Source organism: Lepidochelys kempii, chromosome 14 (genome assembly GCF_965140265.1).
Source record: "Lepidochelys kempii isolate rLepKem1 chromosome 14, rLepKem1.hap2, whole genome shotgun sequence".
Lineage (NCBI taxonomy): Eukaryota > Metazoa > Chordata > Testudines > Cheloniidae > Lepidochelys > Lepidochelys kempii.
Genome location: NC_133269.1, coordinates 6,108,879 through 6,122,120, shown reverse-complemented (window position 1 = coordinate 6,122,120; position 13,242 = coordinate 6,108,879). Strand labels below are relative to the sequence as shown.

At 45.6% G+C, this 13,242-nt stretch overlaps 1 protein-coding gene across 2 annotated transcripts in view; it reads left to right on the top strand.

The window, feature by feature from the left end:
• The window catches only part of MAP2K6 (mitogen-activated protein kinase kinase 6), a 94,381-nt gene that overhangs the window by 41,310 nt on the left and 39,829 nt on the right, over nucleotides 1-13,242 (top strand). For both annotated transcript variants that reach the window (XR_012154916.1, XM_073311641.1), the window contains exons 2-3: nucleotides 5,470-5,536; nucleotides 8,742-8,790. Coding sequence is in view for 1 of the 2 variants with exons in the window: in XM_073311641.1 (XP_073167742.1) it covers nucleotides 5,470-5,536; nucleotides 8,742-8,790 (116 nt within the window). In the remaining variant the exon portion in view is untranslated. The remainder of the gene's footprint in view (nucleotides 1-5,469; nucleotides 5,537-8,741; nucleotides 8,791-13,242) is intronic.

Sequence of the window (13,242 nt, the reverse complement as noted above, 5' to 3'; positions counted from 1 at the left end):
CCACACAGTTGGTGGAAACAACTATTGGTGGCTGATAACCTGGGGTAGATTCAAACCCGTGACCTAAAGGCCTTTTATCCTGGATCTGATCTAAAACCTCTTGAACATAACGAAAATAACATGGTTTTGTAGTCTGGGACTCAGGAAACCTAGTTTATATTCCCAGTACTGCCACTCATCGGCTGTTGGACTTTGGGCAAATCTCTTCATCCTTCTGTTTTCCTTCCCACCCTTGGTATATTTAGCTTACAAGCTCGATGGACAGGGACTGTCTCCTGCTGTGTGTCTGTACAGTGCTCAAGTCAACCTTGGCTGAGGGCCCTAGATGCTTCAAGAATACAGTTAGTAATAAAAATCAGTGGGTGGCTTTCCATTGGCTTCCCTGGGCATCGGATCAGGCTCCTTGTTAGCAATCTCTGTGCTATCCAGGCTGCCCCCGCATTGCTGTACCGTCTTGTTTGGTGGTAGCTACTGTGATAAATCAAACATTACACTTTGTATCCGTATAAAAATGATGATTCCTGGGTGCGTCAGAATGAAACGTCATCCGATTCAATCTGAAGGCTGGAAGGCAGATTGTTCATGCTGCACTCTAGACGCCCTGTTGCGGGCACAGAGCTCCGGAGAGCAAGCACTTTGCATGTTGTAACAAAAGGAGTGAAGAAACTTTGTCTAATTCAGCTGAGAGGCATAAAATTGCTGGATTACAGCCAGGGACTTTCATTAAATACCCATGAGGTGAAATGTGGTGCGTGATGTAGTTGTTGTTGTTGTTGTTGTTTGTTTCACACACTAATACTGCGGGGAATTTGCTGGTGCTATGAGGGTGAATTCCTGCTGGTTTAATTCCATCCTGCAGTTCCACTTCTCCCAGTGCCATGGTGAGATCCATATTTTCTTTTGATCATTGTTGATGCTTTAACGTTAAACTAGGTCCATGTCTTGGCAGCTTTGTTAAGGGAACAGATTGTGCTTCAAAAAATGGCAGAGTTTCAAAATATTGTATTCTCTTAAGAAAGACAAGGAAAATAAACTCAAAACATGCAGAATATATTTCAGCAGAAGGCGGAAAGGCTTTTAATATTTATTTGGGTTTGGTATTTTGCTACTTTGTTCTTCCTTTGACACCACTTGTGAACCAAGATAAGATTAAATTCTGTACAGTCTGTTATGGTTCATGCTCAAATTAGGTTGATTTCCAATGGGTTAATTTCCATCCCTTCAGAACTGCCTAAAATATACTATGCTGAGATATTGGTACAGCATGTGTGATTCTGCAAGTAAATTAATGCAGGAAACAAAAAACAAAAATGGGTAAGAATCTGTGCTTGTTTTCACTTTTAGGTAGACCATTTGTGAGTGTTTTTGCAGCAGCAGGGGCTAGGATAGAGTGTTTCTCGATGACCAGTCTGTGAACTGGTGCCAGCCCCTGAGATCTCCCTGACGCAGTTTAGGAAGGCAGCAAGCCAGTCCCTGGTATCAAAAAGCTTGAGAAACACTGGGATAGACGATCAAGATGAAGACGAAGTAGCAAACCAGAAGAGGACAGATGGTCTTATGGTTAGGGCCCTACCAAATTCACGGTCCATTTTGGTCAATTTTATGGTCATAGGATTTAAAAAATAGTAAATTTCATGATTTCAGCTATTTAAATCTGAAATTTCACAGTGTTGTAATTACAGAGGTCCTGACCCCAAAAGGAGTTGGCGGGGAGGGGGGGTCACAAGGTTATTGTAGGGGGCATTGTAGTACTGTTACCCTTTCTTCTGCACTGCTGCTGGCTGGGTGCTGCCTTCAGAGCTGGGCGCCTGGCCACCAGTCGCCACTTTCCAGCCGCCGAGCGCAGAAGCAAGGGTGTCAATACTGCAACCCCTCTAAAATAACCTTGTGGCCCTCCTGCAACTCCCTTTTGGGTCAGGACCCCCAATTTGAGAAACGCTGGTCTCCCCATGAAATCTGTATCCTATGGGATAAAAGCATGCAAAAGACCAGATGTCATGGTGGGGGAGACCAGATTTCACAATCCGTGATGCATTTTTCATGGCCGCGTATTTGGTAGGGCCCTGCTTATGGTTAAGAGGCTGAGATGGGACTGTGGAGTACTGGGTCCAGTTCCTCAGTGTCCCATAGACTCCTTCTATCACCTGGGGCAAATCGCCTCGTTTCAGTTCCCTATCTGTATTACGGGGATGGAAAACTAAGATTCTTATACTCTTTGTCTTTGGAGCCAAGCTTCCTCTTCCCCCACCATTAGCACCTTTCACAATGGAATATTAAGAGGCAGTCCCTGCCCCAAAGAGCTTCCAGTCTAAATGGAGACCATAGACAGTCATGGACCCCATCAAAGTCAATGGGTGTGCCATGCAGGATGCATGGGGTTTCCCTGGTTGCATGCTTAGGGGCTAGGATAGAGGTTGCAGGCTGTGTCAGAGAGCCAGTGAGAGGAATTGTGAGGATGATCTAAGAGGAAGCAGAGAGACAGGGCTTTTTGGGCACTGAGCTCGCTGGAGTGGCAGGCTTGGAGATTTCTGAGGAAGGAAACTGCTGGTTGCTGTTTGTATCTCCTGTGTTCAAGGAAACAGGACTCTATACATTTTTTTTTGGGGTAAATAAACAAGATTACACCAAAAGTATACCTGACTCCTCTTACTGATTCGTCAGCCTAATGGAAACAACCTATAAGAGCCTGAATTTTGGCTAACCACTCCAGCTGACGAGGCAACAATATGTACAGTGCCTAGCACGGCCCCAATCTTAGTTGGACCCTCTAGCTCAGGGGTGGCCAACCTGAGCGTGAGAAGCAGCCAGAATTTACCAATGTACATTGCCAAAGAGCCACAGTAATACGTCAGCAGCCCCGCATCAGCTCCCCCACACCCCGCTCCCAGCGCCTCCCACCCACCGGCAGCCCTGCCGATCATCGCCTCCCCCTCCCTCCCGATCAGCGGTTTCGTGGCACGCAGGAGGCTGTGGGGGAAGGGAGGGGAAGGAGCGAGGGCACCTCGGGCTCAGGGGAGGGGGCGGGAAGGGGTGGAGTGGGGGCAGGGCCTGTGGCAGAGCCAGGGGTTGAGCAGTGAGCACCCCCTGGCACGTTGGAAAGTTGGCACCCGTAGCTCCAGCCCTGGAGCCTATACAAGGAGCCACATATTAACCTCTGAAGAGCCTCATGTGGCTCCGGAGGTTGGCCACCCCTGTGCTAGCTGCTATTATAATACTAAGAAGACCAGAGATGTAATGAGCAGGGGTACTCCGCTAGGGTTACCGTACGTCCATATTTTCCAGGACATGTCCGGCTTTGTGGTTCTTAAATCGCCGTCCGGGAGGAATTTTTAAATATCTAAAAATGTCCGGGATTTTGCCATTATTATTTTTCCCCAAAGATGAGTTGATCAATCACGAAAGAGAGCAGGAGGACTTGTGGCACCTTAGAGACTAACACATTTATTGGAGCATAAGCTTTCGTGAGCTACAGCTCACTTCATCGGATGCATAGAATAGAACATGTAGGAAGAAGATCGATAGATTATACATACATACATACATACAGAGAACATGAAAAGGTGGAGTCAGAGGCTAATTAATTAAGATGAGCTATTATGAGCAGGAGGAAAAAAAACTTTTGTAGTGATAGTCAAGATGGCCCATTTAGACAGTTTGACAAGAAGGTGTGAGGATACTTAACATGGGGAAATAGATTCAGTTTGTGTAATGACCCAGCCACTCCTGGTTGAATATCCAGGGCTGCTACTCTGAAACCAGTCTCTGTTCAAACACCTCCCCCTGGCCCCCATGGAGTGTCCTCTTTTTTTTTTTTTGAATGTTCAAATATGGTAACCCTAACTCTGCTAATCTAATTACAGAAGCGTCTGCCTTTGTTTTTACCATTTTCCGTCTTCCTTATAGACCAACTGATGTCTCTTGGGAAATTTTTGAAAACTATTCATTATTATTCTCAATAATCTCTCTCTCTCTTAAGCTGTTCTGCTGGGTCTTGTCTTCTGTTTGCTTTTTTCTATTTAGACTTGAAGCTCTGTGGAACAGAGAACATGTCCTTTTCAAATGCAAGTTTGTAGTATTGTTTTTTAATTAATAATAATAATAATAAATAATATAAAGCAAGATATGTGCAATAGTTTCCAAGTAAATGTTTTTTCCATGAGGCTGCATTGCAGCCATCTGCCACATGCTGGAATGGCCTGTGGCAAACTGAGCAGGCTTCATCTTGTGTGTTCAAGCTGAGAAGAAAAAGATCTACAGTTAAAAAGTTGACTAGTTGCTTTAAAAGGGTCATTTTCAGTTCTGTGGGCATGCATCGTAACCCAGTGGCCCCTGCAGCCCTGGAATGCACAGATATTTATAGTCCTGCGTGTCAGAGCATGATGGTAGGGTGCGTCATAGGAAAATAAACTGAGACACGTATAAGTAAAAGGCTGAAAGAGAGTGTCGTGAACAGGGAGAGACACAGAGGTTTGAAGAAATACAGTAATTGATGTAAATTGTTAGGTTAAAAAAGTCTAAATTAGGTGGCTGCTTTTTTGGGACCCAGTGTTTTATAACACACCCAAGCTGCATCTGTATGTTTATCCTGGGGGTTTGGTGACATGACTTATGTTCCCAGGTTATTTTGTCCCTGGATTCAGAACCTCGCTCTGAAATGTGACTATATGTTTAGCAATGAAAAGGTTCTCATATTGCCCTAGTCCACTGGACTGTGTCACCCTCTGGTTTGGAACCGAATTACTCTAGGGTGAACTGCTTTAGAACTTGGTTTTAATTCTGTTCATGTTAACTCACTTTAAGAAAGGTTTAGCTAGCCAATGTGAACAAATACCGTTGTATATTTTGAGCCTAATTCTGCTCTCATTTGTGCTGATTTTACATAGCTACATTGACTTCAGTGCTTAATCCTGGTTGACACTCGTGTAAATGGCCCAGACGCTCAAAGGTATTAAGGTGCCTAAGTCCCATTGATTTCAAGGATCTGGGCCTATAAGATCAGAATTTGGCCCTATGTTGTCAAACTCTGTTTAAAAAGATTCTATCCTTGCTTGCACAAGGTAAATAGGTATTTACACCTGGTATATTGGAACTGGTTTCAGTCTGAATTGAATCAGTTCAGGAAACATGGGAGCCTGTGTAGATAGGGCTTAAAAAGATGAGATGCCTTTCCCCTCTGCACTTTCACGAGGGCTTCGGTTGCCTGAGCTGTCGCCTGCATTCTGTGCTTGCGTGGGAGCTAGAACTGCCGGCCTGGTCACAGCTGGCTGAACAAAGGAACTTTATATTTTGAACTCTGTGCCCTGAATCTGCACCACCAGACTGAGCTGGTGTTTCTGTTAAATAAGGTCAGCCATGGTAGACAAACTGTGTTTTACAATTATAACCACAGAGGTTAACACCCCACCACCTCCTTCACCCCCCCACATGGAAATCATCTCTCTTTCCTTCTGCCTCTTTCTTGTTTCACAGGCAAGAAGAGAAACCCTGGGCTGAAAATTCCTAAAGAAGCATTTGAACAGCCACAGACAAGCTCTACGTAAGTCTCAAAAAACTTAGGGTTTATAAACACCCCCCCCCCCACACACAGTTAATTTTCTCTTTCATGTACTGCTTTGTCGCGTGTCTCAGTCAAAAGAACAAAAGGGGGTCTTATTTTAGCTGATGGTGTCACTTCTTTTGCGTGAATGAGTTAATAGATTCAGAAGGGACCATTGTGACGTGCTGCATAACATGAGCCAGAGAACTTCCCCAAAATAGTTAAGAACAAGCTTTTAAAATAACCCCCCAAATCAACACACTCAGAAGAGAGAGCCCGGTATTATTAGGGTGCCGTTTGCTGCACAGGGCAAGCCCTGCAGCTAAGGGTTCCTTGGCTTTATCAGCCTCCTTGAAGGTTAACGTTGATTATTAAAGCAGCAGCACCCACCATCCTGTATGGCTTGGGTATCTATTTGCATTGGCAGGTCTGCTCAGCTGATAGGCATAAACGGAAACACACAACGTGATCTGATCCCATCCATCAGCCCCTTCCTCGTGCTCATTCTGCTAATCCTCTGAAGGGTGAGCCCCTGGGGGACTGATTTTAGACAAGTCAGAGACACAGATGTTTGGGAAACTACATGGGGGAGGGAAAGGAATAGGTACATGGGGGAGAAAGCCCTGGGCTATAAAGTAGCCAACAGCTGAAGGGATGTCACGTCTCCCTCAGAAATAAGAAAATTGTGGCTGATGCTCTTGTGGTCGTTGGGAGAGTAATTTAGATTTAAGTTTCTCTTAAGAGAACCTGTATTGTCTACTTGCTTGGAACTGTTGCTACTATAATATCCCTGGAGCTGTCTCCTGGATGGTTTATATTCAATACATTTGCTGGTATAGTAATGTTGCTTAGAGATATATGTGTGGGATGGTTTATTTTGTTTGGGGAACTGGTAAAAGATAGCCCAGCAAAAGTACTCTTTTACTGGTATGAGCTGCGTCTGTACTAGAAAATGTTTGCTAGTGTACATCTAGACTGGTATAGCTATAGTGGCAAACCTTTTCTAGCGTAGACAAATCCCCAGTCAAATCAGTAGACATCAGATACTGCGACTATGCACTGCCCTGTACTGTGTGCCCTCATATGGGAATAATTTTATGACATTGATGAGATTCCAGAAACAAATTAGTTTAAAAAAAAAAAAAAAGCAAACAATCCAACTGGCTTTTTATTCAGAGCTTAATTCAATTGCCTGATCAAAGGAGCAGCCCTGGTATGCCCGGGGGGGGGGCGGGGGGGGCAGCCTCTCAGCCAATTAGCACCTCATGTAGGCCACAGTGTAAAAAGATGGTATGAAGGCCTTGATTTGCCAGGGCAATTCTACTTGGGCTCCCCAAGCTTATGTACAAGCAGGAAGCCTGACTTTTTAAAGTGTGTGAGCCGTGGTTTTAATAAATTAAAGAAGTTAGACAGCACCAGAAAGGAGAAATTTGAGAAATCTGTCTCTGGGCAGATATACCTGATGCCTTCCCTTCCCCGGAGGAGGAGCATTTTCTGAGAAAGAGAACCATCCCCCACCTTGTCTTAACTATTCCTGGAAAGGATTAGTGTAAGATAAATGACAGGTTTCAGAGTAGCAGCCGTGTTAGTCTGTATTTGCAAAAAGAAATACTAGTGGCACCTTAGAGACTAACCAATTTATTTGAGCATAAGCTTTCGTGAGCATCCGATGAAGTGAGCTGTAGCTCACGAAAGCTTATGCTCAGATAAATTGGCTAGTCTCTAAAGTGCCACAAGTACTCCTTTTCTTTGTAAGATAAATGAAGGCTGCTTCAGGTTCTCTGTAAATTGGATGGGGTAGCTGTTCCTGCAGAGACTGTGGAGGAATCAGAGCTGGGATTCCCTTTTTAGCTGCCTTTATTTGTATTCTCGCTGCCTTGTGGAATCCTAGATGGAGCAGGTTTCCCTTAGCAGGACTGTGGAGAGATGTAGCTTTGCTTAACGATCATTTTAGGGTAAGTGGGACCCTGCTAATTGACCTGCGTGGGGCCTTGGCGTTAATGGGCTGCTGTTTTGTACAGCGTTGGATGTGAACGCTAAATAAAGATGTCAAGGGGGTGACAAGATGTTAACCTTTTTGCCTGGAGGCAGGTAGTAAGCAGTTAGATGGGCTATCAATCCTTATGCTTTAGGACACAGAGTACATCTACACTCCAAAAACCCCCCTTGTCGCAGCAAGTCTCAGAGCCCAGGTCAGCTGACTTAGGCTCATGGGACTTGCTGTATGAGGCTAAAATTCACAGTGTAGACAGTTTCCATGTGGGCTGGATCCCGGTCTCTGAAACGGGAAAGGGGGTGGGTCTCAGAGCCCAGGTTCCAGCCCTTACATTGCTATTTTTAGCCCTGTCATGCAAGCCCCTTGAGCCTGAGTCAGTCAACCCAGCTTCTGCCGCTTGCTGCCCCTAGGTGTTTTTTGCAGTGTAGACGTACTCACATTGATCACCAACTCAGAGGCCAGGGGTATTTCACAGTTTGGTGGATTAGGGCTTACTGCTTTCTTCTGATTTTTGTTTAAAAGCTCTACTGGGGATGTTCCTTCATCAGGGGAAGGGGAGGAACAAAACAACCTGCCAAAAAAATCAGTCATGTCCTACTGAAAAATATTTTCCCTTTCTAAATGGAGAAAAGTCCTGAACAAAAGCATCGGGTCCCAAACTCCTTTTAGCCCCAGGTGCGTTCGGGGACAAATGCTACTTCCGAGACAGAAGTGAAACTGGGCTTGCGTTTTTCCTCTCTGCCTGTTTAATCTGTCCTGTAAACTGGCTAAGGCGGATTTGCTTCTCTCTGCCTCTCTTGTGTGTCCCAGGAAGTGGTTCCAGTCCCAGCCTCTCAAAGGGAGTACTCTGTTTGAATTCCTTGGCGCTGGAATTGGATGCAGGCTTGTGAAATTCCAACTCCAGCAACTTCCTTCCCGACACCTTTTGGGGTGACTTTGTGAACCATGGCAACATCTAATAGCACTGAAAGGCTAGGAAGCCAGCTCGGCTACTCCGGGTGACACTTCTGCATATAATGCATCGGGCTGCTGTCCCGTCAGTTTGAGGGGAACTTACACCCAGACCTCCCATTACTGAGTCCCATATCCACAGGGCAATAGCCCCTGGACTAGGGGCTCTGAAAGGCTTTGTCTCTTTGGAATATTATCTGTGTAAGGTCTCTGTGACTGATGCTTTCTGCATACTATTTTGTTCTTTCTCTTCCACAGGCCCCCTCGAGATTTAGATTCCAAAGCCTGCATCTCTATTGGCGAGAAGGTACAGTTACGAGCTGTGGCAACCAAAGACTTCATATGTGTTTGCGTACACAGGGTCAGGAACTAAGTTAGGGGAGCGTGTTTAGAAAAATAATTCCTGGCTCTTGTGTGGGAGGGGTGCGACGATCTGAACGTGGAGGAGGATTGCAATCGGGTTGAGGGCAGGGCTTCCTGGCCATTTTTAAGCATAAAACCACTGACGTTTTCTGTCAGTACACCCTAAACTATGTGTTTCTCCATTTCTTAGCATCTTTTGTGCTTTATCAGCTAATTCCGCTCCCCCTCCAAAAAAGAGAGACTGTTCTGGCGCATAATATGTATATTATCTTATGTGCATTGTGCCACTGTGTTAAAAGTTTATGTTCAATGCATAGAAATGGGATCATTACACATTTTAAAAGCCATGTCCAGAAAGTATTGTTTATCCATTCAGACTGAAAGTTTGTGGATTACATACTCTCTAGTGCCGTATCTTCAGTAAAATTGTTAACTGGAGAAATGGGTAGAAATGCATATTACATATTTGTTTATAAGTGTGTGACAAAAAATAGCTCAGATCGTTCAGTGTATTGAAATTATAGCACAAGGGATTATATGCATGTGTGTGAAGGGATATATGTCCATCCTAAATCTGTTTTCTAGGAGCTGTAAAATTTTCTACAGAATGAAAGCTTTCATTATATATCTCTCTGGTTTAGAGGATGGAGGTAGGTTCATGGTGGTGGTTTCCTTACACGTATGTGTTTGGCAAAATGAGAGTAAAATTGTAAAGTCTTTGGGTCAGGGACAGCCTCTTTGTTCTGTATTTTATACAGCGCCTTGCACAATGGGGTCCTGGTTCATGACTTGGGCTCCTAGGCATTATCACAAATTCCCAGTGCAAATCATTATAATTATTATTATAATACAAACCAGGCTGTGCAGTTACAGTGGACACCAGCATGCTTCTAGAGTTTTTTAAGCAGGAGGTCATAAGCCAAGCACCCTCAAGCACCTTTACAATCGGTGTCCCCTTTAGCACTGCAGCCTCTCAGCCGGTTTTAGTTCTTGTCTAAGGTTATTTTCCCCCCTCCTAGGTTTTGATGAAACAGCCCTGCCCCACGGATGCACAGGGATGAGAAGTGTGCTGTCATGCTCATAGCTTGGCTGCTTTAGCTAGGCTGTAGCCAACAGGGACTTGGTCCCAGTCCAGAGCATCCGATGAAGTGAGCTGTAGCTCACGAAAGCTTATGCTCAAATAAATTGGTTAGTCTCTAAGGTGCCACAAGTCCTCCTTTTCTTTTTGCAGATACAGACTAACACGGCTGCTACTCTGAAAACTAAACTGGCTAGTGAGTCTTCTTGACCCAGAATCCCACACAATCAGAACCCAGCCTACTCCCTTCTGGCCAGTGTCAGTGTCGCAGCTGAAACGTTTCCGTATCATTTAGAGAGGGATTAGCCGCAGCTCATCGAACCTGCCTCGGCCTGTATTCACCTAATCCGGAAGTGAGATCAAGGAGCGTGTGAGGGGTCTTTTGTGTCAGCACATCTGTTAAAAAGCAGCCAGGCTCAGAGCTCGCATATGAGACTGTCCAGCTCCTCCTGTGAGCAAAGCAGCTCTGCAAAGCCAGCCCAGGGGAATGGCCTAGCAAGAGGCCATCCATAGGAGCAGATCCTTCTGTGGAGAAGGCCTAAGAGGTGACTCCCATTTGGTGCTCCAGGGAATAACCCAGTTTAATGAGAGTGACCTCATTTCCCTCTGCGACACGTGCAACATCCTTTAACCCTTGCCTGGCTTTTACATAATGCCCCCAACACCCCACGCTTAATGGGATTAATAGTAACATGTAGTCAGGGGCAGGTGCTGATTGCTAAACCCTGGGTAATGTTAGTAGTTTTCTTCCACTTCATTCTCCCACCACCAGGATCAATACAAGCCAAGAGGACGCAACCCAAGAAGTTTACTTTTTAGATGGTCTGTGTGAGCCATGGTAGTCACTTCTAATAACTGGAGTATTTGCCCTAGTTTAGTCCCACCCACCTGCCTGGCCCTGAGCTATTGTTCGGTGTCCTTGCTACGAAAGCAAACTCCTCCTTCAGTGGCAGAGTTAACACTTGTATCCTCAGCTAGTGATCTTAGCACACAGGGCGCTGCCCAGCTCACACAGAGGTGGACATGGAGTTGAGGCAGGGTTTTAAAATTCTCTGGAACTGGATGCAGGCTGAGGGTTTTTCCCAGAAGATTTTTCCTGGATGAGTTTTCTGGGAGCTCAGGCCACTAGCAGTAACGCATGATCTTAACTCTGGTGATCCCAAAGACTTCAGAGCGTTCCTGGACAATGTTCTTGTGACTGGAGTCGATGACAGTAATTGGCTAGGATCGCCTGCTGCTGCTGGTCCTGATGTGGGATACTGAGTCAGGGCATTATGCGGACCTCATGGAGGGACTCTGCTTAGAATGCTGGCAAAGAACTAGATTGTCTGCTAGGAATCTCCATGTGCCTCATAAGTGTGACTGGCCTGTTCATTAGCCTTTCATTTGTGGGGGTGGGGATCCTCCTTATTGGCATCGGATGCCCCCATTTCTCTTACATAGCCTCACCTTTATGGCAGCCCTCCCTGCGTCAAACCACTGAGAACCAAATGGGCTCTTGCTTCTTCAATGGCCAGAAGCTGATTGCTCCTCTGTAAAATGTAATAGCCTCAGAACAGCCCTAGATACTGTTGACCCACGAGGTGGGACATAGGGGAGCTGTGATCAAGTATGTGTGTGTACAGGCGTGCATGAACACCTCAAAACTGAGCTGGGTAACAACTTGACCTGAGGCTCTTGGAAGCGGCCTGATCACCTTGTAAATGGCCATTTTCTCCTAGCTCTAGCTGGAGCAGAAAGTAGGGTTTGTTTTCTTTCCCCATTTTTTCTGCTTCCCCTTGGATACTGACTCATTCCTCAGGAACAATGTCCCTAGCTCCAGCTGAGGTGTGAACTTCCACTGTTTGTTGCTGGACTGTTAACTTCAAAGCCTAGTTCCTCCCCTCTCCCCAGACACTATTAAACAGCTTCCCCAAGTGCTCGGCCCTGGCATTTCAGTGAGGGACACCTCTTCTGGCTTTCACTCTGAAGACACTTGACTGGTAGGCCTAATGGATGAGGGGAGAGAGAGCCCACTCTCCCCTCCTGAAATATAATCAAAGCCAACTCAGTCATCTCCAACAGCTTGCAGGGCTATAGCCTGGATTGTCAACCTGGGGGAGGGAAGAGATCACACAGGCTTCAGCGAGCTCTGACCACCTTCCCTGGCTGTGAGGAGGATCCCAAATCTTTTTTTTGCTGTCAGAACATGGCATCGCTGAAATATTACATTAAAAGTACGGTGTGGGTGTGTACCTCTACCAGCAGGAGGGCAGAACAGTATGCATCTGATGAAGTGAGCTGTAGCTCACGAAAGCTTATGCTCAAATAAATTGGTTAGTCTCTAAGGTGCCACAAGTACTCCTTTTCTTTTTGAGAATCAGTCTGGTCTACTGCTGACTTAACCTGCCGTCTGAAGTTTTTGACTCCTTTCTTACATTGGAGGCTTTTCTTCATCTGTGCTGCTACCATGAATTTATATGTCTAAGATTCTAACCAGCGCAGGTCAGCCTGTCCCCAAATCAGATTCCGAGGAAAACAAGGATAGAGTCCAGTTCCATTTGACATCGTAAATTTTTCCAGGAAAACAAGAACGTGCAACAGCTGTTTTTATTAGAGTAAATGTCCCAGGAGCTTTAATAAGAGCACAATAAATCCAGGCAATAAATCGGTTAGGACTATCTCTTGCCACTGAACATCAGCCAGTTAATTTATTAGGTGATGTATTAGGTCATTAGCATTTTACGATATCTGTCATTGGGCGTTTGTCTCTCTTTCAAGTTTGAATTTTTATTTTCCCTGGCATAGCACTGGGGCTGGGAGATGGAAAGGGGGGTGCGGGATCTGCAGCTCAGGGGCTGGGAGATGGAAAGGGGGTGCGGGATCTGCAGCTCAAGGGCTCAGCGTCAAGTCAAAGAAATACCTGCTGCTAAAGTGATCCCTTGTTCCAAGAAAAGCGGTTCACATCCACAATCCCAAGAAAGAGGGAGAGAATTCCAAAAGGAGCTCTGCATGGAGGCAGAAAGACTGGAAGGCGCAAAGAGGCAAGCGCTCATAAAATACAGAGCTCAAGCTTTTTTTTTTTGAATATGGCGTCCCATGGAGGAGGGGGACTTGATTGGCTAGCAGTCAGTACCCTGGTAGGAATTAGCTGTCTCTGTCCCAGAATGCATTTGTCCTGCAAGGTTCCTTTAGGACATGATATCATCATGCTCCTGTTCCACAGGCTGTATTGTGTTCCCTAGAGTAGGCTACTTGTCCCTTTCCCTTTAACTTTGCTGCTAAATTTCAGAACGCTGCCTGAAAAAGAGACAAAGGGCTCGTTTTGGAAGAGTTTGC